This window comes from Eleutherodactylus coqui, chromosome 3, assembly GCF_035609145.1.
Source record: "Eleutherodactylus coqui strain aEleCoq1 chromosome 3, aEleCoq1.hap1, whole genome shotgun sequence".
Classification (NCBI taxonomy): domain Eukaryota; kingdom Metazoa; phylum Chordata; class Amphibia; order Anura; family Eleutherodactylidae; genus Eleutherodactylus; species Eleutherodactylus coqui.
The window spans coordinates 205,841,740-205,869,272 of record NC_089839.1 but is presented as its reverse complement, the minus strand read 5'-3'; the positions used below and the strand labels follow the sequence as shown (position 1 = coordinate 205,869,272).

At 48.5% G+C, this 27,533-nt stretch overlaps 1 protein-coding gene across 4 annotated transcripts in view; it reads right to left on the bottom strand.

Moving 5' to 3' along the window:
* Positions 1-2,978: 2,978 nt before the first annotated feature.
* The window catches only part of SEMA3F (semaphorin 3F), a 72,805-nt gene continuing 48,250 nt past the window's right edge, over positions 2,979-27,533 (bottom strand). The window contains exons 5-19 of one of the 4 annotated variants that reach the window (XM_066596868.1): positions 27,405-27,524; positions 23,927-24,010; positions 21,845-21,938; positions 20,896-21,015; positions 20,214-20,353; positions 19,192-19,306; positions 19,039-19,108; positions 18,817-18,961; positions 18,427-18,649; positions 17,811-17,899; positions 17,192-17,233; positions 16,697-16,866; positions 16,497-16,564; positions 6,746-6,879; positions 2,979-4,801 (exon numbers count right to left, since the gene is read on the bottom strand). In XM_066596868.1, the coding sequence (XP_066452965.1) occupies positions 4,400-4,801; positions 6,746-6,879; positions 16,497-16,564; positions 16,697-16,866; positions 17,192-17,233; positions 17,811-17,899; positions 18,427-18,649; positions 18,817-18,961; positions 19,039-19,108; positions 19,192-19,306; positions 20,214-20,353; positions 20,896-21,015; positions 21,845-21,938; positions 23,927-24,010; positions 27,405-27,524 (2,016 nt within the window). In that variant the 3' untranslated portion in view covers positions 2,979-4,399. The remainder of the gene's footprint in view (positions 4,802-6,745; positions 6,880-16,496; positions 16,565-16,696; positions 16,867-17,191; positions 17,234-17,810; positions 17,900-18,426; positions 18,650-18,816; positions 18,962-19,038; positions 19,109-19,191; positions 19,307-20,213; positions 20,354-20,895; positions 21,016-21,844; positions 21,939-23,926; positions 24,011-27,404; positions 27,525-27,533) is intronic. The other 3 variants (XM_066596869.1, XM_066596871.1, XM_066596872.1) reach the window with 3 other exon arrangements.

The window sequence follows — 27,533 nt, the reverse complement described above, 5'->3', positions numbered from 1 at the left end:
TGCAGAGCAACCACCAAGACCATCTTCTCCAACACTGCCGCGCCAGAGTCCTGGCCGAGCTCTGTCTGCTCTTGAGGCAGAAGCCACCCACCATCCAGGTTCCTGCTGCAGCACGTGGACCTTCTGCGGGGCTTGGCTGAAATAAGGATCTTGCAGAGCCATTAACCGCAGGATTCCAGGACCTGTCCCAGCACGTCGCCGCTCGTCCTCATCATAGATCAGCGGCCTCATTAGTCTGACACCAAAATCCTTTTCAACATAAAAAAAACAAACCACATTTGCTAATGACGTGGTACCTGCCGGAGGGCATTGACCTTCATCTGTACTATAATCTGCAGCTCGTTGGCTGGTTCTTTACACCCGTCACAGGTCTAAGTCTAAACCAGGGCAGAACTCCTCACAATCTTCTCATGCATAGGGAGACACAGGGTTAACCAAAACCACAAGCAGAGATGAGACTATGTAGGTGCCCTATGTTACAACCACTTCACAGTCCTCTATGAGGAACCATCGTGAGAAGCATCAACTTGGTGGTCCAGTTCTTGTGAAATACAGAAAATATTTGGGACAAGGATCCTCCAGTGAGTGCTACCCACCTCCAACTACTGTGACGTCCCTTTAGTTCAGGCTACATGGTTTTACAACCCACAGTCACCACAACATAAATCCAAATCGCTTGGTCGCATGCAAATTTGCCATCGTAGACTGCACCCTGCTTCCGATTTGGTTATTTTTTTGACAGCACGTCGCATAAATTTTTTTAGACATGTAAGCAAAGTTGCTGTTTCGCCCACAGTACAATACTGAATGGGCCCGGAGCAGAGAACAAACCGTATAGCTGAGGGGGGCCATGGATTTGTATCAGGTATACTCAGGCTTGACACATGCCACAGGTGGCGCCGGCGTATTTCTGACTTGGCTAAGAAGCCAAGATGTACAGATTGCTTCTGCTGTTCATGCTTGGGGAAGGGTCAGATATGAAGACTCCTCCCATTCTGAAGATTCTCCCAGTGAATGGTGCATTATGGGAAATATAAAGTCCAACAGATGAAATAGAGCGCTGAAGAGCTGTAGCACCAGAACATAAAATTGTTCCGATTATTTGCAGTAATTGTTCTGATTGTTGTTTTGGAAGTTGACGAAGAGATTAACATCGCGGCAGATTTACCAATCACATCTAATAGTCGGACAGTGTAAATGTAAGATTCACCAAATTTATGTCAGCGGGTCATGCTGGATGTTAAAGGGTACCAGTCGTGTCTCAGCGGCACCATAAACTAAGGTATGATGCGGTTAGAGGACATGGCAGGGTGCAATGTGATATCTATATTCTCACCCGCTCTCCGGGGGTGTCCCCCTCTGAAGTTGGCATGCAGGACAAAAGCCTGGCTCTTTTCAGAGTCCTGTGCGCATGTTCTCCCATAGACTTGTATAGGAGAGTGCATGCACAGGACCCTGACAAGACTGATTTCCATGCCATACATCGACTTCACAGGGGGACAGCACTAGATTGTGGGAGTGGGTGAATATAAAAAATACCTCCCCCTGCACCATCACTGACCCTTACATTCTGCCTGCAGCCGCCATATACATGCGGTAAACAGATTGGATGATGAAAAGTTTTAAATAGTTTTTTTACTGTCTCTTCATTTTCAATCTTGGTTCCCTGTCATTCTATGGGATTTATTTACTTTTTCTACATAAGGTAAACCCCTTCCTAACCTTGTCTTGCTTTAAAGGGCTTATACCAGAATCACAAGTTATTCCCTATACACAGCATAGGTAATAACCCCACTGATCCTGATCCCCTTAAGGCTGCAGTGAGGAGGACAGGGGACACGGGACCCCTGCTCTCGGAATCTCACAGTTAGACCTCCACTGATCAGCAAGTTATCCCCTCTGCGATGGGTAGGGAATAACTTGTGATCCTGGTGCAACCACCTTGAGTCTATGAATCTAAATAAATGTTTCTATTCACTGACAGTAATTAAGGGTCTTGAAAATCATGAGGAAGAAGTAAAAGACAATTATATTATAAAGTTGCAGAACTTTTCATCCCAATGACAGATGAGAATTATGTTCTAATATAGTATTTTTCATGATTGATGTTTGTAGGTAATACAGACACTGACTTATACCATCACCCTTAGGGCTTATTTAGACAGGCGTATATCGGTCTGGTTTTCACGCCCGGCCTAGATACGCTGTCCCTCTCTGCAAGGGAGGAGGCGGGCCGGGAGCAGTGCACTGAGCTCCCGCCCCATCTCCACTGTTTGCAATGGGAGGGGCGACATGGAAGGAACTTGTAGGCAGTGGCAAGGGGCGGAGCTCAGTGCACTGCTCCCGGCCAGGCAAACCTCCTCCCCTTGCAGAGAGGGGCAGTGTATATAGGCCGGGCATGAAAACCCGACCGATATACACCTGTCTGAATAAGCCCTTAGAAATCGGCTCTCACACCGGCCTCTTTTTACAGTGGTGTCTCGAGCGCCACATTAATTACGGTACAATGCTACCATTAATTTCAACGGCGCCTCGCAGACCTGCACTCAAACATGGAGTTTCTAACGTCGCGATTTTCGAGCGCTGCCTGTTGTATTTTTCCGCGTTTTTTTTTTAAAAAAACATAAAAATTCTTTATGACGGGGTACATTAAAAAGCGCTGTCAAACGCTTTATCATACATTCAGAAAAGCTGCTCGATATCGTGGTAAAATGCCGTGGGTTTGAGCGGCGTTTATCTGAATGCATGTCTGAGAGTGGCCTTAGTGTGATCTGTGGTGTGCATGAACTTCTCAATGTAAACTAGTGGTGAGCACAAGCCGCCCCTGTATAGTCGGCAGTGAGTACAGGCCCCCCACCCATTGTATAGTCGGTGGTGAGCACAAGCGCTCCCCCCTCACCACCGCTTCCTGTATAGTCGGTGGTAAGCACAAGCCCCCCACCTCCCCCTTGTATAGTCGGAGAGCACAAGCCCCTCGGTCACATTATATAAAACAGGCCAGTGTTTATTGTATTGTGTTCATCCACAGGAGATAATTCACCGCACGCTTCAGTTACATTCTCATTTACATCTATTTACAGACAATCAATATCTGCACACGGTGGGGAGGGTGACAGCGATGGAAGTCCTAGTCCTGTCCTCTGCTGTACCGGGCTAACCTGTGTGAGCATCACAGTGCACAGGTATAGCATGGCACACCCTAATAATGAGGCTCCACAGTTCTCAGCTGTTCCGGTCCATTATATTATCCGCCTCGTACTGGTATCGTCCAATCTACAACCAATACACAGACATCACGACAGGTGACCCCCCCCACCCTCTCTTTTAATTTATGGTCCCCGTTCCCATCCATGCTTGGATCTAGGCAGAGGAGAGTCGTGTCCTCTTAGTCCAAACCCATCTAGGCAGGCCCACCTTCTTGTTGCTAATACTGAGGACCCCCATATAGAGGTAAGGACATGGTCACCACCTTCCCATGATCACCCTCCAATGATTAGGCCCCATCCCTCTTATACACAGTCCTATAAGGGGAGGATTACGTATATGATTACTTGTGTAGATCGCCTCTTACGATTGACCCATCATTGGGTTTATATATGACATTTACTCGTAGAAAATCGCTAACTGTATTGACCGATAACAAAAAGGAAGACTTAACGGAAGTGGAGTGTGACCCCATGGCCCCTGATCGACTCTCTACAGACACAGCTGTCCAACCTGACTCTAAAGCCACCAGAATAAGGCGCAGCATTCTCCACACAGAGAAGACGTGTAGCGCGTTAGCAGATCATGGAAGCTTCGCTGCTGACCGGACTGTACAGGAAATAAGATAATGGAAGCTTGTATGACACGATAAGTCGCAGCACTGAGTGGCTCCGGGGGACGTATGAGGTCTGTGCAGTTCAGAGGCCTATATATACACATGTACAAGAACAGAAGGAAGAAGGCGGCAGCTGCGGAGGAAGCGGGGCGTCTGACGAGAATGGTCAGCAGAGTAGTTGACCTCACAGGGCAGTGGTAGTGGGGTAACGCTCTGCTCGCCATGCAGTGGTCATAGGATGAAGCAGAACGCTGTCAGATGATGAAAGGTGCGATGTGCAGCCGTGCACCGAGGCTGTGATGTTCTGCAGACCGTCTAACATGTTCCATACAGTAAAGCTGTTCACATGCAGAAGTGCCAGTAACAAATCACCCAGAGCAAAGCGAACCTCCTCTTATCCAGGCTGGAAATGTCTATGTCCCCCAATAAATAACTGTGAGGGACCCCGAGGGCGACTCCTCCGACGTCCAGATATTTATAGATATTTATATATTTAGAGTTTGGGTAACAATAAAATAGGGGCGAGTCTGAGGGCGATGTGATGTGTGGGGTTGGGTCCTACTGCAGCAAGCGCCCTCTTCATGTCTGCAGCTCCTCTGTGGGTGGGTGGTTCCGTCGATTTCTTGCTCGTTTCTGGTCCTGAAGGTCTTTGGCATCGCTGTGGGCTGAGCCTGATGGGCGCCAGTATCCTTGGCAGTATTGGTTGATGAGTCCCATCTCCGGCTGAGAGAGAAGCTGCACTAGCTCATCGTAGGCCCCTGGGGGCCCAGCAGGTTGTGATGCTAAAGCAGATGGTGCTTCGGGGTGAAGGAGAGCGGCAGTGACTGCCTCCGCGCTCAGAACATGGAGTCTGACACGCATTACTGTGTGCTTGAAGTTGTTCTCGGTGGCTGTGCAGTGGTAGATGCCAGTGTCGGACAGCTGGAGGGACCGGATGAGGAGACCCTGTTCAGTCTTCAGGAGGCGTCCCTCGGAGCGCAGCTGTGGAGAAGGAGGACATTTATTATTTCATCAGGATGTCCAGTCTACTTTAAAGGATTACTGTACAATGCAAAGCTATCTGCTTGCTGTCAGTAAATGGAAACCTCTAGCTGTGAGGATTGATGGCCTGTCCTCAAAACAGCTGGGGATCCATCTGGGACCCTGAACAGTCAGCTATTCGCTGGGCTGCCGTGTCAGCGTAAGGAGCCAGGAACACATAACTCTGGACACTTTCCATTGGCCCAACATGGTATTGCAGGTGAAGCTCCCACTGAAATGAATGGGTGACAATGCCTGCAATACCATGCTAGGCCATTGCAACTGGAGCTGCGCGTTTCTGGCACATGTCAAATCTGGTCTCTACCACAATGGCCCTGGGTAGTGAACTCCTGCCGACCACTTATTGATAACCTATCGTTAGGGCAGACCATAAATCATTGAGCTGGACAATCCTTTTAATATCTCAATATCAATAGAGTTGAAGATGGGGTGCGAAGAATGGAGGAAGGGGCTTAGAAGGTACAAATATCCTGCAATTTCCAGAATCCCTGACATTATGCAGACATCTCTTCATCTGCAGAAGATACATGCCGCCATCATTACAGAGACCTAGCTCTATCTAACCAGCGCGATGCTCTGTAGGCTTCTATGAATTATTCAATGTTTAGAGTATGAAATCAATATGTGGAAGAACCTCTCTGGCATTCTGGGTGATGATATGGCTCTGAAGAGACATCACTATTATACAATATGTTGAGCATTTTTTGGTTTTAATATCTGCATAAATGAAAATGTTCCAAATGTTAAAACTGTATCCAGTCTAGACAATGCTCTGTTAGCTAAATGCATCAGCAGCAAATGCCCAACTCTCTGACAGCTAAAAATGCATCAGTCTGTAGTCCAGGCTCTTTAGCTCACAGAGCATTGTCTACAGTGATACAATTGTATCCACTTCTCAGCAGGTCTACATATGTAACAGTTTATGGCCTCTGGATGTAATCAAAGATGTTCTCATTCAATGACAGTGAAATGAAAAGTTCTGTAACCTTCTCAAACTTTTTTTCAATTTTTCAGGATTTTCAAGATATCTGCTTGCTAAGAATAAGGCCTCATGTCCACGGGCAAAAGAAGAATTAAAATCCGCAGCGGATTTTAACTCTTCTCCTGCCCGCGGATCCGCATCCCATAGGGATGCATTGACCACCCGCGGGTAGATAAATACCCGCGGATGGTCAGTAAAAGTGATTTTTTTTAAAAAATGGAGCATGAAAAAATCTGGACCATGCTCCATTTTCGTGCGGGTCTCCCGCGGGCTTCTATTGAAGCCTATGGAAGCCGTCCGGATCCGCGGGAGACAAAAATTGGGATTTACCTACCTGTTCCGGTTCTTCTCTTCGCCGCGGTGCCATCTTCTCTCCGTCGCGGCCGGATCTTTTTTTCTTCGGGCCGGCGCATGCGCAGGGCACGTCACCGACGTCATCCTGCGCATCCGCCGAGCCGAAGAAAGAAGATGACGCCGCGGCGAAAAGGAGATCCGGAGCGGGCGGGAGGTAAGTTTATTCTTATTTATTCTCATTTTCAGCGCTCATGTCCGCGGGGCAGGAGGGACCTGCTCCGGATTCTCCATGGAGAATCCGGAGCGGGCCTGATTTTCCCTGTGGACATGAGGCCTTAACCATGATTTCCATGATGGCCTGGCGCTTAGCATCGCCCCCATTACTGGAGACCCTCCAAGGTGCAGCATCACCCCCATCATTGGGTATCTTCTGGGGTGAAGCATCACTGCTAAAACAGGAGACCTTCAAAGGCACCATATTACCCTCATCACTGGGAACCCTCTGACCCACAGTATCACCCCCATCACTGTAGTCCCCGCAACATCACTCTCATCACTGTGGACCTTCCAGGATGCAGCATCGCTCTCATCACTGGGGACCCACTTACCTCCTTCTTGCGCTCAGAATTGTCTTTCTGTAGGATCCACTTGATGGAAGCCTGTGGAGAGCGAGCCTGACATTCCAGGAAGGCAGAGCTTCCCTCCACCCCGTACTGCGTGGCATCCATCCCGTTCTTATTGGCTGTAGAAGAAATTCAAGGTGTGAATGATATTTATATATGAGATTACGGCCACTTTCACACAAGCAACAAAATCGCGTGATTTTCTTGCGATGTGATACTGCTACAAATCACATGGATGTGAAGCCCATGCTTTCCTTCCCATTAGCGATGTTTTGTACGCTGCTACATTGCGAGAGAAAAAAAAATCGCGGCATGCTCTATACAGCCGTGATTTGCAAGGTTTTGTAACCCATGTTTCCCTTTGGAGCCTTTCTTTGTGTTGCATCGCACAAAATAGTGGTTTTCGTGCGGTGCGATGCAACTTTTACAGTAGGAAGTCCTAGTGTTTGTCCAATACATTACCTAACTGGTGCTGTCCGCTCCGCCGCACTTCTCTTCCGGCAATCTCGCGTTACTTGTTTGTAGTCTTCAGTCACCGCTTCCTGCTCAGGGGGTTCAAACTTCCCACCTCCAGGAAGCGCTGGCTCTGATTGGTTCTCGAGCACTGCGGCTCAGCCAATCATAGCCAGCGCTTCCTGGAGGTGGGATTTTTGAACCCCCTGAGCAGGAAGCGTTGGCTGAAGACTACAAACAAGTGCCAGGGAACTGCTGGAGGAAAAGTGCGGCGGAACGGACAGAGTCTGTTAGGTAATGTAATTTTTTTCTTTAATGCAGCTAGGGCTTATTTTGGGGGTAGGGCTTATATTTCAAGCTCCCTCTAAACTCCCGGCAAAAGAGAGCTGCAAAATTGCGCAACTTTGTAGCGCCACGAAAAACTTGATATCGCTGCAAGAAAACGCACTGATATTACACAGAACAAAGCTGCGATTTTCTCGCACAGATATCGCTGTTGTCCATGTGAAAGAGGCCTAAGAGGAATACTGGAATACTCAAGCAGAACGAGAAACATGGGCTATATACTGCAGTCAGTTATGGAATGATAGACACGCTGAACTCCTATAATGCAGGGGCAACTAGTTCTTCCTACATCTGATGACATTTCCCACAATGCAAAGTCATCAGAGCAAGCAGAAATGGTTGGGAGATTTCAGCTATGAAGCCAACACAATAGTGAGTGCAACTCTGGAGTAAGGTTGTGTTCTGAAGAGCTCTGCAGGATCCAGGGTGTGGTCTGCTTCTCAGGTGGAGACCTTGTTGAGAGCCCAGGAACAGTGCAGGTTTCTGGGCTTTGTTTGTTATGCAGTCCCGCACCTCCTCCCTCCGATCTCGGTCGGAGGGAGGGAGGACAGAGATGGCCGCAACGACCCCCGCAGTGGCATCGGTGGCTTCTGCAGCTCCAAGATGTTCCGCAGCAGCAGCGGCAAAATATAAGAAGCCAAGAACTGCAGGTGAGCCAGAGAAAAGGACGATTCTAAGTCGTGGCAGCGGTGATACGGGCTCCAGTCGCAGGCGCAGTAACGCGGGCCAGTCCATCAGTGCGGCTGCATCTGACAGCGCAAGCAGTGAGATGGTGACGCGTAGCCAGGCCCGGAGGAAGGCAGGTAAGCCACAGAAGCTGGCAAAGCCGGAAAATTGGAGTGATAGGCCAGAGGGAGAGTCTGTGGTAGAGCTGGCCTCCCGGCTGGCAAGAAGCATGGCCGAGTATGAGACTGCAGGGAAGCAGATGGTTATGCAGATGGAAAAACTGCGGTCTGCCAGGCTGCAAAGAGACCAGGCCACCTCTAAAGGCAAAAAGGCCGAAGTCTCTAAAGTGATACAGAAGTGCAAAGAGTGCATTAAAGTGTGGAAAGATGTGAGAGAGAGGATCTTAGAGGAGAGCGGTCCCTTTAAAGAAAAGATCATGAATGATGATCGCTTTGCGAAGATGGTTGCAGGACGCAGTAACTTGCAGCAGACCGATCAGTCCAGTGATCGTGACGACAGCTCGGATGAGGACGACTACGAGGATGTACAGGAGAGTCTGGGGGAGCAGCCTGCGTGTTCGGCTGAACAAGCCCTAACCCAAGGCAGCACTACAAGCACCAGCAATCTCCAGCCAGAGCAGTTTGGGCTACCAACAACCTCTGAGGAGTCTGATCTGGAGGAAGGAAATCATAAGGTGGGGGCTTTGGTGTTGCAAAAGTCGCAACTGCTGGAATCCCCTCCTCATATGGGGGGGGGGGGGGGGGTCTTCATTTTGGTAAAGACATTCCCAAAGAGGATACAAAAATCAAGGATAAAAAAAGAAAACAAAGGAAGCCTCAGGAGAAATTTGTCTATGTGACGGGGGGCGCTGGTCCGGCTGCAAAGCCAGAAAGAGGCACCTCCGACCTGGGACACTGGGGTAAAGATGAGAAGGCTGAAGGCTATGGCGGTGATGGTGCCAGTAAGGCCAGTGATGCGGAGGGAGCAGCGGGATCAGCATCTGAGGTCTCCTGTGTGACAGGTCAGTCTGCGGGGGTCTCTCGGTCCCAGGCACCCAGTGATGCGGAGGCTTCTGGCAAAGATAAAAAGAAAGGCAAAAGCAAAATTAAAGACATCTCTGCTATAACACAGAGTGCTGGCCGTGGGGGGAACATTGCGGTAGTTGCAGCTGCACAAGCTGGGGCAGCAATGTTGCCCCCTAGGTCTGCTAAGGCCCGCTTGGACTCTGGTCCTGACCCAAAATCTGGTCCAGATGGTGAGAGTGCGTGCGAGAGAGGTACTATTGTTAATGGGAAGATTTCCAGTTCAGCCCGGGTCTCTGATACTATTAAGAGCTCAGAGACCCAGGGAGCTCTTGGCGCCCCTAATATAGGGGCACCTGCTGCACAGGCAGGTACAGTTCGTTCAGGGGGTCAGGAAGTGTCACAGGTTCCAGTCGTCCCTCCAGCGGCGACAGCACCTGGTAGGAGTTATGCCAGTGTCGCCGCTGGAGGGAGTGGGTCCTCCTTGTCTCCAGGCTCTAGGGAGGGCGTTTTGCAACAGCGCCTCTTGGAGGCTCTACGGAAGGGGGAGAGTTCAATTACAGTTGGAGGAAGAGAGGTGGACCTATCTCTCTGGAAAGAGAGACATGGCTTGGGTGCCTTCCGAGAGCAAAAGGGGGAGACCGTATGGTCCCTACCGACACCCGGGCAGGACGCAGGAATGTGGTCCGTCTTCGTTGGAGGGGCAATGATGCATGTCCTGCAAGGGGGAAGGTAATGGAGCTCCTACTGAAGATGGGCTTAAGGGCGCCCACCCACTGGTGTTTTTTTTCACTGCGAAATTCGCAGGTTTTTTTTTTCTGCAGGGGGTCTATGGGACTTGTAATGTAAAAATCGCGATCGCGCAAAATCGCGATTTACCGCGATATCGCGATTTTAGCTTTGCATGTCCCATAGCCCAAAGACCCCTGCAGAAAAAAAAAACCGCTGCGAATTTCGCAGTAAAAAAACGTTAGTGGGTGGGCACCCTTAGGGCGGTTGACATCTTTGCCCTGATCCATCCCTTCGGCACGTCTGAGTTTGACATCAGCTTCGTTCGCCCAGAGGGTCTAGAACTTTTCTGGGGGAACTACGAGCTGATGAAAAACGAGCCCGGCCGGCGAGACTTTGCCATCCAGGTGGTGTCTCGCCAGAACGATATCAAGAAAGTGACCGTTTTGACTCGTAACGAGTCACTTTCTTGCTTTGATATTATGACGTGGCTCAGTAGGTACGGAGAGGTGACGGAGATGCCCAGAAAGAAACGGGATGAGCACGGCATATGGTCCGGGGCCTGGACGTTCATGGTCAAGCTGAAGCGTTCAGGAAACTCAGTGGCACACATACCATCTGCAGCCTCCCTCGGCAGGGATCGTATCTTGGCCTTTTACCAGGGGCAGCCGAAGCTCTGCCACAGGTGCGGTGACCCCTCACACTTGAGCGCTGCTTGTAAGATCTTGAAGTGCGCTCTGTGTGGGGGTCTGGGTCATCTTGCCGCCTCCTGTATAGAGATTAGGTGTAACCTGTGTGGTGATCTCGGTCACCCATTTAGCCGCTGTCCACGCTCCTTTGCCAATGCGGTCTCAGCCCCTACAGATGGGGGTCATGATGTGGCCTCCGGGGGTGAGGGGACCAGCAGAGGTGGGGGAGCTCAGGAGCCAGGGAAAAATCGGCAAAAGACTGCTGCTCAGCAGAGGCGTCAGTAGAAGCGCAGACGGAGCAGGGAGCTGATGGGAGCGCCCACAACGGGTGGGTCGATGGTGGCCCCTGTTCCAGAAGCAAATCTCGCGGCTGAGGCTTTGAGGGACAGCGATTTAGATGAGGAGGACAGGAGGATCCAGAGGGAGGAGACCAACTCTGTAGATTCCTCCCACTATGAAAGTGTGGATGAGGAAGGCAAGAGGTGGTTAGAAAAAAGGCGTAAGCTAGGTGCCACGAGCAGGAAGCGAAGGGGGGATTCAAGATCTTCTCCCACCCCGGGCCAAGTTCTGGAAGGGGAAGCCTGCTCACCTCCAGTTGGACACTCCAATAGGTTCTGAGCCCTTCAAGACATCTCTTCCTCTTCTGAGGGGGAAGGAAAGGGCAAGGTTCCTGGGGCAAAAAAAGGGTCAACAGGAGGCGCTGAGTCTCCTTCTCGTGGAGGCATAGTTCCTACAGGGGAGGAGGCGGCTCTAGAGCCTGAAAACAAGGACGACGGGGTCAGGGGATCCCTTGCTATGGACACATCTATGTCCAAAAAAAGAAGCAAGGGACTTTCCTCTGACCCCGAGGAAGGGGGTGTGAGGAAGAAAGCCATCAAATTTAATCACTCATGATGGCGGCACCCACTCCGCTGACTCTGGCATTAATTAACGTTGCCAGCATTAAGTCAGATACGGCTAGATTTGCGGCCTTTGATTTTCTCAGCCGAGTTGAAGCTGACATTTTATTTTTGCAGGAGACCAGGCTGTCCGATTTGGCAGCCATACATAAGGCAAAAAGGGAGTGGAGGTCAGGCCCTTCCTACTGGTCTCTTGCGGCCGAGCCGTATAGCGGAGTGGCGGTGCTTTTCACCGCAGCGGTTGAATGCCGACGAGTTATTGAATTAGAAATGGGAAGGTGCCTGATCTTAGATGTCCTCATGAAGGGACAAGAATTAAGACTTGTTAACATCTATGGTCCCCAGTCAAAAAAGGACAGGAAGAGTCTCTTTATGAGGATCATGCCCTACCTCTTTACCAGCCGCCAAGTTGTCTTTGGAGGTGACTTTAATGCAGTCACAAGAGCCCGCGATAGGGGAGGCTCTGGAGACAGGCGGTTGACTTGACAGCGTCGCACTTAATAGTATAGCTAGCGAGGCTCGCCTGGTGGATGTCCACATCCGGCACACCCCAGGCCACGAGGGATTCACCTATTATAGAGGTCAGAACAGGTCCAGAATAGACAGGTTTTATTTGAAGGAGGAAGCCATCTCTTCACCAGTGTCCGTTGTTGAGGTGGAATTCTCCGACCACTGTCTAATATTGTTTTCCCTGAATGTTGCAGAGACCCCCCGGATGGGCAGAGGTTTTTGGAGACTGAATTCATCACTTCTGGAGGAAGCAGAGATAAGACAGTCCTTTGAGGATTTTCTGCAGAGCCAGGTACTATTACTGGATCTCTGTAGCAGTAAGTCAGAGTGGTGGGAGATGTTCAAGAAGAGGGCGGCGAGGTTCTTCCGAGAGCTCTCCAACCTCAGATGCCTGGACAGGTACCGCCTGTACAACGGCCTGAGGAGGAAACTCGAACATCTCGTTTCGACTGGAGGTAGCCGCGAGGAGATCTCCAGAGTGAAATCTTTGCTCAAGAAATGCCAGTACGATAGACACACATCCTTGGTTTTTGAGAGGGATTTCGGGAAGTACCGCTCGCCCGACCCTTACAGAAACTGTAGGATGTCAGTGATTAGTAAAGTGGTCACTGGACTGATCGATAGTACAGGATCCCTGAATCGATCCAGATCAGGGATTCTGGAGGTCGTCAGATCCTACTACTCGCAATTCTTGGGAAAGAGGGATCTAGATTCGGAAGTGATGTCGGCTTTCCTGGCTGAAACTGTCCCTGAGCCGGGGGTAGACACCCCTCTTGATGTTTTGACAGAGGAGATCAACATAGAGGAAGTTAAACTGGCGATTCATGGGCTCCGGCTCAAAAAGAAAAAATCGCCAGGACCGGATGGACTAACTTCTGCGTATTATAAGACCTTCAAGGACCTCTTGAGTCCCCTCTTGACTGAGGTATTCAATGAGTGTCTTTCCTCGGGCACTCTGCCTAGGTCAATGAGGAGGTCAGCTTTGATCCTTCTGTCAAAGGGTAAAGACTCGAGCCGTATTGAGAACTGGCGTCCCATAGCGCTTCTCAATACGGACAGGAAGGTTCTGGCAAAAGTGCTGTTTAATTGGTTGGTCAAGTTTGCACCCCAGCTCCTCTCGGGGACCCAGCATTGGTCTGTTCCATGCCGTAGCACCTTTAGCGCTGTTCTCGGTGTCCGGGAGGCAGTGGAGCAGGGTAGGGCTGGTCACTGGGAGGGGTACTTGCTGTCCTTGGATCAGGCCAAAGCGTTTGATCGGGTTAATTACGAGTACCTCTGGTCAGTCCTTCTGAGGTACGGCCTGCCAGTGGGGTTTGTTGATTGGCTGCGAACATTATATACAGGGGCTGAGACTTTCCCACTGGTGAACGGTTGGCTGGGCTGCCCTTTCGAGGTGGGGTCCGGTGTCCATCAGGGCTGTCCTCTAAGTCCCCTGTTGTATGTGTTTGCGATAGATCCCTTCCTCAGGAGGGTTGATCGTGGACCTATAGCAGGGGTCGGGATGGACCGGGCGGTGCCGGAGGCTACCCTGAGGGCAGTGGCATACGCCGATGATGTCACGCTCTTTGTATCCTCAAGGGAGGAGGCGGAGTTTGTGGTGTCGGAGGTGGATGGCTACTCAGAGGCATCTGGGTCCAGGGTCAACTGGGATAAGTGCGAAAGTCTCTGGTTAGGAAGGGGGGGATCCTGTGTTTGATCTCCTGGACACTCTTTCGGTGCCCCAGACTTCAGCAAAAGTTCTTGGCATCAAATTTGTCCAGGGGGATTACCCCATGCAAAATTGGGTAGACAGGCTGGATGGTGCCACTCACAAGGTTAATCAGTGGAAGGGTTGGTCTTTAACCCTTCGGGAAAGAGTTAGCCTGATCAAAACATACCTTCTCCCTTTATTCATCTACCTGGGCAGCGTATGCATTTTGCCAGAGCCTCTCTGGACCCGGGTCTACAACCTGTTCTTCCTAATGTTGTGGGGGAACAGGTTGAACCTGATTAGGAGAGATGTTACATACCGCACGAGGAGACTAGGGGGGTTATCTATGGTCAACCCCGTGGTGTTTCTTGTAGACACCTTTTTTAAGATCAACATAGGCAACCTCTGGCAAGAGAGGGCTCCTCCTTGGGTCTACTCCTGCCGGGGATGGTTTCGGCCTTTCTTCCAGGAATGGGAGACAGGAGGGCGAGTGAAGGACCTTAGCACGCAGCACGGATATCTCCCGGCTTACGCTACCTTGGTTCTGAAGGTGATACGCCGGTGGGGTCTGGGGATGTGGGAGATCAGGACTCTGACGAGCAGGCTCCTCGATGAAAGAGTCCTGTTGACCCATTTCCAGAAGCCCCTGGCGCTCAAGGACTGCCCAAGTCGGGACCTGGAGGGAGGGTTACATTTACTAAATTCAACCCGGGTCCCCTCGAAGTTTTGGGACTTGGCTTGGCGCTGCTTTCACGGGAGACTGTATGTAAGGGGTAACTTGAAGAGCAGGCCTCTGATTGACAGGGGTTGCCCCCGTCAGGAGTGCAGCGACGTGCTGGAAAGCATGGAGCATTTCCTGCTTCAGCGCCCCTTTAACACAGAGGTATACCAACGGGTAGGGGTCTCCATAGGTTGGCATCAGCTGGCACACCTCTCCTATGCGGAGTGGGCTTATGGAGCCTTCAGAGGTCTTGGTGGCAGGGACCGCTGCACTTTATTTCTAGTTAGCCTAGTGGTCAGGTTCCACATCTGGAGTGCACGGTGTCTAATCTCGACGGAGCTGAAAGTCCTCCCCGTGGATACGGTATGTAGGAACATCCTGGGTGACCTGGTGAAGGTACGTTCTTTGGAGTATGAGAGGCTGGGCACATCTAAGGCTTCTCTCCTATGGAGAGGGCTTGTATTTCGTTAGGGACAGTCTTTTCTTAATTTTCTAGGGGCAGAGTAGGGAGAGAATAGGGACAGGATAGGGAGAGAGGAGGGATAGGGCAAGGACAGTTTTCTATGAAGGGTCAGACTGAGGGGCAGACTAAGGACAGTCTAGGGCAAATTAGGGAAAGAATAGGGAGACCTTTTTAAAAAAAGAAGGGAAAGGGCATTGCCGTGTATGTGCCCGGTTTATCACCTCCAATCCCGGTGGGGGGCTGTGAGTGCACCATGAAGCCTTTTGTTTTGGTTTGGGCAAAATGAAGGGCTGCAGGTGAGCCGACCTTAGGCTTTCGGGTTGTATGAATATTGTATAATATGTATATTGGTGTATTGTTTATTATGGTTTTGTATATATTGTATGTATTCGTATTCACATTCACATTTTGGGTGGTAGGTAGGTTGGGGGGGGGGGGGGGGGGGGGGAGTTGGGGGGAGTGGGGTTCAAGCCTTGAGCCGTAGCCTGGCACGTCCGAAACATAAAACTCTGGGCACGGACTGGTGGAGTGGGCATGGCCCCCAGGCTGCGGCTGGGAAAAGTGTGGTATTGTGGTATAATGTGTATATAAAAAAAAAAAAACCCTGATGTGGCTTGGCACGTCCTGAACTTTGAACTCTGGGCACGGACTGGTGGAGCAGGCATGGCCCCCAAGCTGCACTGGGGACCCCAAAAAAACCCAAAAAATTTTAGTTTGGTTATATGCCGGTTGGCTCAGTCTTTATGTTAGTATGGTTTGGTTAGTTATTTATGTTATTGTTTAACGCTATTTAATTTCATTTGTGTGGTTTCAGGGGGTTCGGCTGGACCTGTAGTTCTAGTTTTCTGTAGTGATATGCTCTTTTAAGTATTTTTGTTATATATTGAGTATGAGTGGCTGTGAGAGTGTACAGTGGGGGGAGGGGGGAATGGGTATAAAGTGACTTTTCTTTTGTTGATGGGTCATGGACCAGGGGGGAAGGGCCTCATCTTGTTGTATACAGTTGTGTTATTGTTCATGTTTGGTTGTGTTTTATACTTTTCTAATAAAAGATCTACAGGATGTAATTCAAGATGTACACAGTGACTACACCAGCAGAATAGGGAGTGCAGCTCTAGAGTATAATACAGGATAAGTAATGTAATATATTTTAAAAAGTGACAGATGTAACCATTATTCTTCTTGAACAGAGGTGAGGCGGACTCTACGGGTATGTTCACACAGGTGAATGCACTGCAGATTTTCCATCCAGATATGTGGACAGCTAATGTGCAGTATAGTACACTAGTAGCAAAGTGGATCACGTTTTAACAAAGCTCATCCATTTGCTGTGAAAAGAAACCTGCATAAAAACAACATGAGGTGCAAGGCATTGGCTGAAATCCGCAACAAATCCATAAGTGACACATGCGGACTTGTGAGCTGACGCCACCCCTTGTGAACATATCGTTACAGTAAATAACTGTACATTGGTCTGACTGACGGGAGAATAACACTGCTCCTTTATTTGGTTTGAACAGCTGATAGGATCTCATAGTCTTGATCTTACCATTGGAGTTGTATCCTCGGCACTGCCTCATAGGATTCCCGTGTCTGACATCTTGTCGCCGGCTTCGCCTGTGAAGATCAGCAGAGAAAAATGGAGACCAGAAAAGGAGCAGGCAGGGGACAGATATGATATGGGTAAGGCTGTGATGTGGCTTTGCTGTACATGAGAGGGTTTCTCTATTAATTAAGCCCAGGCCTCACCCCTCTGCGTACCGCTTGGAGGACGCTGAATAGCGCGAACACGTTTTTCCATCCCAGGCGCAGTAAGGGTCTCTGGCCAGACAGCAGTCAGCACATGCCTCCCCGTAGACGTCACAACGATGGAGAGCTAGATGCGTCACCCCAGATACTGACGAAACGTACAGCTGTTGCTGCAATGTGAAAATAAGGAGTTAATTATCCAGATACAAGAACTCACCAAATCCGACCACCACAGCAGAATCCACACAAGATAAAACTCCATCATGGCCGATCTAGATTTGGACTGCTGGAGCAGCTCGGAGTGTAAAAGCCAGCAGCTACTACTGATTATCCAGGGAGGGAGAGAGGAGGATCATCGGCACATCATCAATCATAATAATCATCATCATCCACACAGGCATGGAATGGGAGGCGAGAAGGGGGGTGTCAGATTAATAAATTCTGACAGCTTTATAAGAACAATCAGCCCGAGGAGGAAGGATGCAGCACGCTTACTCGTTTTGATGAAATTTTCATGGATTTGATGGGGGCAGGGACCTAAGAGAAAAGACAAGGAGTTACACAACAGAACAGGACACAGACAAGACACATTATAAACATATAATGTTCAGGACAGTCATCATTATCCGCATTATGGAGGGGTGCAGGGTATCCATGTCAAAGTAAGGTGGGGGGGGGGATGAGAAATAACGTCACAATAAACTCTGTATCTCCATACAACTGTCTGCACTATGGATGTAAGTCCAAGTAGCAGAGCTACTGTCGCTTATGGGTATTGGCCAAGAGGAAGAGTGGCGTGTCTAGTATGTGGAGTCAAAAAGTATTCTATAGTGTGCACCAAATGGCGCCAAAAAGTATTCTATAGTGGGCACTAAACGACTCACTCTTACTTCATAACGGGTCTGTCTTGACAAACATGTCCCCATGGGTGTGATATCTCTATATATCATTCCTGTTTTGTTGCAAGTAAAGGATTCCTGTGGTCCACAAATAAATGGTGCAACAAATAAACGGTTTAATGTCAAACTCATCCCTGCTACACTGAAGTGTGGTGTTTCTGCTTGCAGTCTGTAGACAAGGAATACACACATCTGCAGTTACCAAACGCTCTCACCTTAAACACCTCCACCTCCTCTAGGATGAGTTCCTCCGTCTCCAGGTCATCTTTTGGAAGAACAATCACTTTCTGTACTGTGCCCTGATCTGAAAAATGGCGAAAAGATTGGAGGACATGACACAGATGTCTAAAGACATTATCTTCTGTCCTGTGTATTTCATAAACATTGCCATTTTTCTCCATGGTGCCGTGGAACTAGACTATCACGTTACATTTACGATGACACATTTATAGTCCATATTTTATCTACATTTTCCTTGCCAAAATCAGTGAAGCTACGCCATGAGGGAATGTGACGTGTTCTAAGAAAGTTATGTGATCGCCTCTCTGGGATTATAATGACGGCCATAATGGACATCATGCAACTTTCCCAGAAACAGAAATAGCCAAGAACAGGAATGAATAGATTCTGCAGTGACCTGACAGCAAAGGAGCATTTAGGACTCATCACTACAGGACTTCTTTAATGATCAGATGCTCCTTCATGTGATGTCCTCAGCTTGTGTTGCCGGCAGACACCTGAGTGGGCAATCAGCTGGACACAATCAGAAGCTGATTTCTGTCCTCACATCACTGATAACATTATACCCAATTGCGATTGAAGCCTCCTTACCTGTGCCCAAGAAGAGGACTTCATATCGTCCATCAGATGCGTCAACCTGATCTACAGCAATGGTGGTGAACTTGTAGTTGACGTTGGTGCGGACGAGCAATGGCTGGCGATGGATGGGGTATACTGGATTGTACATGACTGGGTGTGTCCTCATGAAGTTTATCACTTCGTCTGGGTAATCCTTCGTAGACTTCATGGACGGCGTGAACGTGCCCCCTGGACACTGCACTCAAGTACAGAGGAGACGTCATACAAATACATACCATATTCATGAATGAAATAATCTACACATCAAATATATGGAGTCATTTATGTGAAAATCTATAGGATTAAATCAGAGCCTATAGCAGAAGCGGCGTTACTTTGTACTGAGAAAGAAAACGTTTATACCGTTCCAGGGCGTGGATATGGGATCTTCCCCGTATACGGCATCCACTGGTAGTTGGGTCCTTCCTTATGAGCGAATGGTCCATTGAACACCATGCGTATGTCGGCCATCGAGTACACGCACACTGCCGATCCCTTAAACACGGAGCTAAATGAGAGGGAGGGAAGTTAGAGAGATGCGAAGAAACGATACAGAAAACAAAAGGAGTGAGATGTAAGACTAACCCGGAAGCGGAGAAAACAGCATAAATGACGGGGTTCTTATTGTCCTGCGTCTGCTGAATAAAGACGTCCTCTGTAAAAGACAAAATAAAGCAGAGATGCAGTGACATTGCACAAGATATCCCACCGGGCCTCTCCCTGCATCCAGATACGTACGTAGTTCATCAAAATGAGTCTCTATCCCGTCGGCCCCTGGCACTGAGCACATGAGTCGTGCTTTCAGGAACGTGCTCCATTTATTGACTAGACAACAGTGACCTCCGTCATCGTTCTAGGACAAGCAACATTTTTGTAAATCACATTGTATGGAGACAGAACATTTCAGTATTAGTCCTGCTGCCTCTAGGATTATGCATGATGATTATCATGAAATCTTGTGTAATCGCATTTATTGTATGGTCACTGTGCGCAGCCAGAGCTTCCCAGACGGTGTATCAAGGCCTCTTCCGCTAACGTTACTATAGGCGGGACCCATGGATTGTAATGTCAAGATTGAGACTAGTTCTGGCCAAGGCCTGTGTGTAGTCTGCAGTGAGACCAAAACTGATGCCAACACCCATGGATAGTTTATAGCACTACCACCTTCTTCTAGTCCAGCAGAGATGGACCCGGCATTTTCCATCTCTCTGCAGATAGTATATGCCACTACCATTTTCTATCCCAGCACAGATGGCATTTTCCTGCCTCCTTTCATCAATCAGGGAACCTGCATGTTCATTTGGGTTTTAGATCAAATAAAGGGGTTGTCCAGGCGTGGGACAATTTTTTAACTATAGATGCAAATGTGTAAAATAAAACGAAATTATTAAAGCAACGGTACTGACCAGTCCTCACCCCTGGCTATCCAGCGCTGCAGCTCCTGCGGTCGCCCCACACGCAGACAACACATTTAAACTATTTTAATAGTTCTACAACTTCAATATCTCTACTTGCTGTCATCGAGTGGGAACACTCTAGTTTACACTCAGAGGCCGAAAAAATGTTCTTCTTGCAGCAGAAGGTTTATTACAATATACCAGTCTGCACCATTCTCGGATCTATTTTACCTGCACCCATACACTGTAGCAAAAATCAATTGTAAAAAGGTTCAGCCATCAGATAGCTACTTCACTGGGGATGACAGTGATGTGAGATTCACCAGCTCGAATACCTGAAAGATGAATCAAATCTCTTCTTACCAGGCACACCCTTCCAATGCGAGAGTACAGGGTCGGGCTGTGCGGTGAATCTGTGGACTTTTCCCGAAAGAAGAAATACAGCTTATCATCATTTCGCTCCAAGCTGTCAGGGATCAGCTGAACGTGGACAAATGCAGGGTCTGCGGACAGAACGGTCGTTAACAAGTGTAAGGGGCTTTTCACACAGGTGTATTCTCTGTCTGTATTCTGTCTATTTTTTTTAATGATTGAATATAGAAAGAATACGGATAATGAATTTAATTGTGGAATTCAGATGTGCATTTCTTACACGGACAAATGATACACATTAAACAAAATTGTAGCATACCCTATTTTTGTCTGTAGTCACGGATCAAAATCGGTCATTAAAAAGTCTATGGGTGCGTAAAAAAATGCATTAGCATTTGTATTCACTGCATCTTTTGTGCACACCGTTTTTTGTGGGTTGTGACAAAATTGGCATCACTCGGGCCTTCTTGCTTTTTTCTTGTGCGTGAAAAATGTGCAGTGAACACGGATGCAACACAAATGTAAAAAACATACATACACAACCAACACGCACATACACAAATAACACACACACTGAAAACAGCTCGTATTTCATGGACCATAATTATATATGCCTGTGTGAATGAGCCATTAGGAGGAGCGGTCATGTACCCACCATTCTCTGGATTCTTACCATTGAGCCAGCGGGAGTTATACTGGTCGGTCCTCATGGCAGCTTGCTTGCCCATTGCTCGGAATATAGCAGCATCGGTGCCCATGAAATCGATGTAGACCCCGGAGTAGAGCTCCTCATCTGTAAAAGTCAGACAGGCGGGTGAATTTTGGTAAACAGTAGAGGAAGCTGCGGTGGGTGAGAGATTCTCTGCCGGCCGGAGCAGCGTTCTTCGCACAGATGTGCACAGCGGTGACGCTTATCTAGCTGGCTCCAGGCCCAGCAGCTGCTCCTGATTAATTAGAAAGTCTCGACCTCAGATTGTAAGGAAAGCTCCTCAGGTGGAGGGCGCGGGGAGGGGTCACATGGTGGCTCCCCCTCAGGGGGGCAAACGGATTAGCAGGAATGAGATTTGGCAGTCTTGTCTTGCTTCTCCCCCAGATGGACCTCATCCTTGGAACCAGCAGCTGCTCCCTAGTACTGTCTGAGTGTTAACCCATCACTCCATGAAGAGTATGGCGTCTGATGGGGGCGATCAAACATCAGGAGGAAAGTTACGATGTGTAATGACTCAGCAGAAGCCTACAATGGCGATTTCCACAGATGCAGAACCTAGAGAATTTGCCCCAAGATGTACAAATCCTAGTGCGCGCCCCTCTCCGTGGTATCACAGGCCTGCGTTTGGAGAAGCTGAACACTTAACATTCACCGTTACCAGACTGGCCAGGCATCTGTCTGCATTAGTGACGATAAAAATGTGTCCAAATCCATAGCATTTTTGGTGCATATTTGGTCACTTTGTATTTCATGTATATTTGCGGCAGGTTTTCCTCTGTGGAAAGCCTGCAGCAAATAGGTCACGTGTGAAGACAACCAGATATTGGACCCACAGCGTTTGGAGGAGTGTGAGCCGGACACTGTTCAGGAAACTAGAAGAATTATGAATGCAGCTCTGGATGCTGCTACTTACTGATGAGTGCCGAGACGCTGTCCAGTTTGGGGTCGTAAGCACATTTTCCTTTGCCTGACTCAACGCGATCTGGGTCCAAGTAGAAGACATAATCCTGTGAGGAAAGAAGAGGTGAAAAAGTGAGGAGGAGACCCCGCAATCATCACACCCAGGACCCTTCTTCATGTCACACTATGGACATCCATTAGAAGCGCAGAGTATGATCACCTCGGATTTTAATACAGGGGACGCCTGACCCATGAAGACAAAAAAAGAAGCTCCTTGGAGGAGGTGGAAGTGGACACATTATGGAGGTGCACCGGACAATGGGACGGAGGACAAGCCGGGCCGTGACACCAAGTCCTCAAGCACAAAACAGCAATCAGATGATACATCCTCTTAGTACATGATGTGCGAAGCTTCAAAATGGCGTCCAGTCCTGAAGACAGTGAGTTTTGACTTACAGGGAATAAACAGGTCCTGTTGTGCCCTTAGTGCCTGACCCAGAGAGCTTACAATCTAACAGAGCAGACTATGGTAATCCACTAACGAAGGTTCTCCAGTCTTAATGTCAGTACACCTTAATCATTGTAGAATGAAATGTTCTACAGCTTTTTCTAATAACAGCTATTCCTCTCCATTTTCAAGATCTCTGTTTGCTGTCAGTAAATGGAAACTTTCACTGATTACATTCCACGGCTGAACCTGTCCTGACCCACAATGTACCAGGGCATCCGATCCTGTGTAAGCTGAATGCAAATCAAATGTCTTGGGCTGATGGGTTTACCTGTACAGATACATTGTAACAAACCCTCAGCTGTGTGAGCAGGACTAGATTAGGACAGTTTATCAGTCTGTAGATGTAAACACAAATATTCCCAGCTCCTGATAGGAAGCGGAGTTCTCGAAAACGGTGAGAAATGAATCACCGCACAGTGTCCTATGGATAGACTGCACACAGACACACACAGAACATGGCAGGATGACCGGTGTGTTCTGAGGGCTGTACGGTGCAGGAAAGCAGGATAACACCTTTACGAAGACCTCCTTGACGTATCCTGGACCTGTGCACGGGCATCAGGGAAAAGTATATCTGAGGATGAGCACACGAAGAGTGTCCACTACAAGAACCAGCGCAGGTGTGAATGAGCGGAGTGGTCATGCGACTAAGGGCACATTCACATCTACGACAAGCTTCCATCTGGAGCCTCCGGCACAGATCCGCTCCACTATTTCATCCGGTAAATTGCTGGTCGGAACGTCGGATGGACCCCAGTATAATCAATGGGATCCTGTCTAGCAGTTCTGGCATTTTCATTGTTCAGTGGAAGACGCTGAAGAGTATAAATCACCCAGAGCCCCGACGCACATGTGAATGGAACCTAAGGACCTGTTCAGACCTCATTATAGCCTCTGCCCAGGGGTCCCATCGTGGTCGTTATATGTCCTATTCAGGGGTGCCATTTTCGGGGTCTCAGTCGAATATTAATGAAAACCGCTGAAACAGAGACGGATAGATCTCCATTTTGGCAGGTTTCTGTTCATTTACAGTACTTTGTGCCGGAAAGAATAATGCAGTGGTCTGTGATATTCTTTATGGCACAAAATTCCGGAAATGAACAGGAACCTGCCAAAATAGTGACCTATTTGTCTCCGTTTCAGCAGTCTTCATTAATGGCTCAGACAGGTCCCGTTCAGAAGTGCTATTTCTGGGATTGTAAAAGGAACGCCCGACGGGACCCCTAGACGGAGGCCATAATGAGGTCTCAATAGGCCCCAATTCAGCCCACGGCCTGCAGCAGGAATAAGATGGAGGCTAAAAACGGATATCATTAGGACTAATCTGTCCGTGCGATGACCAAGTTCATTCACGTCCCGTGCAGGGTCTTCTACGTGCATTGCACTAATGTGGGGGGTGGGCTGCTATCACAGCATGAGTGGGTCATGTACTTCAGTCTATCTGGGGCCGTGTGTCTGTACAAGACTAACCTGTTAGGGGAAACATACAAGTTTTATGTCACACACAAAGAAGCGGCTACATGTGGTCACTGCCCCAGTATCAGGATGGGGAGGGGGCTCCACGGCCCCTGGGAGTGGCCCCACCTTGTGCTCTGCTGGTGCTGGACTGGGCGGATAATCTGCTGCTCTGCTCCCTCTTCCTCCAGGGGGCGCTGTGTGATCTGAGGCCTGAAGAGAGGAGCAGGGCAATAAGAGTTAGACCTGAAGGCTGTTCAGGTTAAGAGGCAGGAAGAGGAACACCGCCAGGAACGGGTGTGAGACACGACACGGATGGTGAACACACAGGGGCACACATGGAGTCTAGTCCTAGCCCTAGCTGTTAGTTCTTGGATGCAATTCTGCCCACAGCAGACGTGTAGCATGAACACACGGAGAAACGGAACAGACCACAAGGAGACATGCATACACTGCTGGCACATACTTGTTACTGTCATGCAGCGCGAGGTGTCATGTATGACAAGAGTAAACAGCACATGGAGACGAAAGAATCAGAAGTCACGCGATGGATGATGTACAACACAGATAATGATGCCACATCAAAAACATCAGGAAATGTAACTCACCTTTAGAGGAGAAGCCCCTGACACACGGTAACACCGTGCACCCACTTCTACGTACCCTCATCTGAATTATACGTGTTGGCTCTTCAATGTCATGCATGCAACAAAAATCTGGTTTCTTTTACGTGGGTCACTCCGAAACAAATGCCTTGTATCCTATTATGTTGGCACAATGGCAAATCAAGTTTGAACCTTCCAGCCAAGATCTGTCAAACTTTGTTGCCATGTGACAGATGTCAGCAGAGGGGCAATCTGACATGATAGTGTGTGTAAAGCAAAAAGTGTGTAATTCAATTCCTCCATTCGGAAAAAATTACACCCATTGACATTCATCAATGCTTGCTGAACATTTACGGAGCCCAAACAGCGGACGAGGTGGTGGGTAGTGCGCTTCAGCAGTGGTGACAGGAACGTGAAAGCTGAGCCACGCTCCGGCCAGCCATGCACAGCTGTGACACCACCACAAATGCAGAGTGAGTCGATCAGCTTACCTGGGCAAATCAGCGGATTGTGACTCGGGAAATGTCTAAGGCCCAATGTCCACGAGCGGATCTGGTTTGCAGAATCCGCGCAAATCAAGAATGTGGATTTGCTTTGCGGACCTTCTGGTCCAGGACCCCCCCCCCCCCCCCCCCCCCAAAAAAAAGAAACAAAAAAACAAAACGCAGCATGCTCAATTTCACTGTGGATCCCATACGGATGGGCCACGGATTCCACGGGAAAGCAGGAGTTTAAAAGAGAGAAAAACTCCACTGTGCACGTGTGGCGACACCCGGATGGGTAACTAGTAGTCCAGTAGTGTCCTCGGCCACGCACAGGGTCGGATTCCGCTGCGCGCTCCAGCATGCAAAATTTGATCTGCTCGTGGACATGAGGCCTAAGGAGATCAATATCAGCCTGAAGGTGCTAGAAAGGATGATCCGAGGATTCGCGTGGATGAACTGTTCGAGACACTCTATACTCTTTATTTTGTGGTGTGACAGCTGTGTATGGCCATCTAGAATGTGGCTGGTCTTTCATCTCATTGTCGACACTGTTGAGATGTGCTACCCACCGCCTCACTGTGCGAACATCCAGTTTTGGTCTCTGTAAACCCAAGCGTCGAAGAATATTGATGGGTAAAATTTTTGCGCATGGAGGAATTCAATTATACACTTTGCTTTATAGTCGCTTTTATGTCAGATGCCATGTTGTCACGCTGCCCCTCTGCTGCATGGCAGCAAAATTTAATGGATATTGTCGGGAAGGTCCAAACTCTATTCCCATACCGCCAACATCCACTTCTGACATTGTGTGCCAATATATAGTAAGATAGGAGGCATTAGTTTTAGAGTTACCCTTGCAATATCACTGCTCTGGAACCCTATGCAATCTATAGTGAATATGTAATGTCATGTACACAAAGACCCCGCTGATCATATACATAGCCCATGAATCATATATATATATATATATATATATATATATATGGCTCAGGGATCAACAAAACTCTACAGCGTTCTATAGTTTTACTTGCCCCTTCCCAAAGGATTAGGGGATATGCTTGATGATTAAAGTTCACTTTAATCATACACCAGCATCATCACCTGAAGTAACTGCCCTGCTTTCATCACACATGCAGCCTTCTGACATTGTGCTTCCTACATACTTGTGCTGATGGGGGTGTGTGAGCACAACCCTACAGCATCTACTGCATGCAGTGCATCGCCTGCTTTGCTTTCTACTCTCTCCCAGAGCAGCCGTAGGCATCAGATAGTGAAGCCGCTGATGGTCTGACCTAACATCAGCACAACAGAGAAGAGCCCTGGAAAGTGCTGTTCTATTACTCTTCCTCAATGTCATTTTGCACCTCAGTGGCTGCTGGACGTGACAAATGATCACTTGACCCTATTATGGAGAAAGCTACAATTTCTCATACTAGAGTTGGTCCATTGACTATAAATAAGGGCCAGTGAAAGGTCAGTTGACAGACATCACATTGTACTAACTGTAGCAGCTCCACAAATTTCATAGTTTGCAGTTCTCCTTCCATTTGTTTCCTATCATCATTCGTCCTTCCTGCACTTCTCTTCAGGATGATGTGTGTACGGCGGCCTCTGCCTTTATCATCCCCATTGTGCACACACCTCTGCCTGAATGTTAGAGGCTCATAAATCGCTAATTATCAGACTGGCACAATGGCGATTATGTAATGTTCACTTCACCCCGAGCTCAATATTACACAAGTGAGAAACGGACAAAGTTGATTCTGTATTCAAGTGTTCACTAGCTTGCCTGCAATAACACAAGCTTGCCTGGAAGTGTTGTCCTGTGAATTATTTTTATTGTCTTGTCAGATCTAATCACGATTTTGTCTAAGAATACAAAATAGTGAAGTGTGACATTGGATAACACTTCCTGGAAGTCTGGGTAGGTTCTGTCAGCAGTGTGTTCTGTAATCACTCGAGGTAGGTTAGAAAGACGCAAAGTTCCAGTTTTGCCACATTGCCTTCCCTACACAGGCTGCAATCGCTGTGGGCTTTTTCTGCATGGAAAATAGGCAGCGAATACACAGCTAATCCGCCATAGCCAAATTCACATCTAAACTGCGCGGATTTTGCCACAGATTATACTGCAGATTTGCCACGGGCTTCAACCTTTGATTCCAAAGGTTGAAATCTGCTGTGAAAATCTGCAGTATTAATTGATGAGCTGCCGATTCTGTGCAGAATCTTTTGGGCTCGGTGTGGATGAGATTTTTCTACAGCATATATGGCCTTATATTGCACAATTCTGCAAAAGCTGCACGGAATAGATCTGCAGAAGAGTAGAGTTTAGGTCGCTCTGCTGCCTCTTCCCAACACAAAGCGGTCACAATTATACAGAAGCAATAAGAAGAACCCAGCCTGCAGAGTATCGCTCCAGGCAGTGCGTACAGGCATGCAAAGTATTCTCCATTACATCTTCAGTAATTACACAGCACGTTGCTGCTGCCCATGGCGACCGATCATGGCTCTCAGTACCTGAGCTTTGCGTCCGCGGTTGATGTAGGTGCACACAGGATTATACGCTCCGGTCCCGCATGCGTACAGGTGGGTCCTGTTCCAAGGTTGAATGAGACGTATAAAATTACCGCATTCTCCCTGCGAATA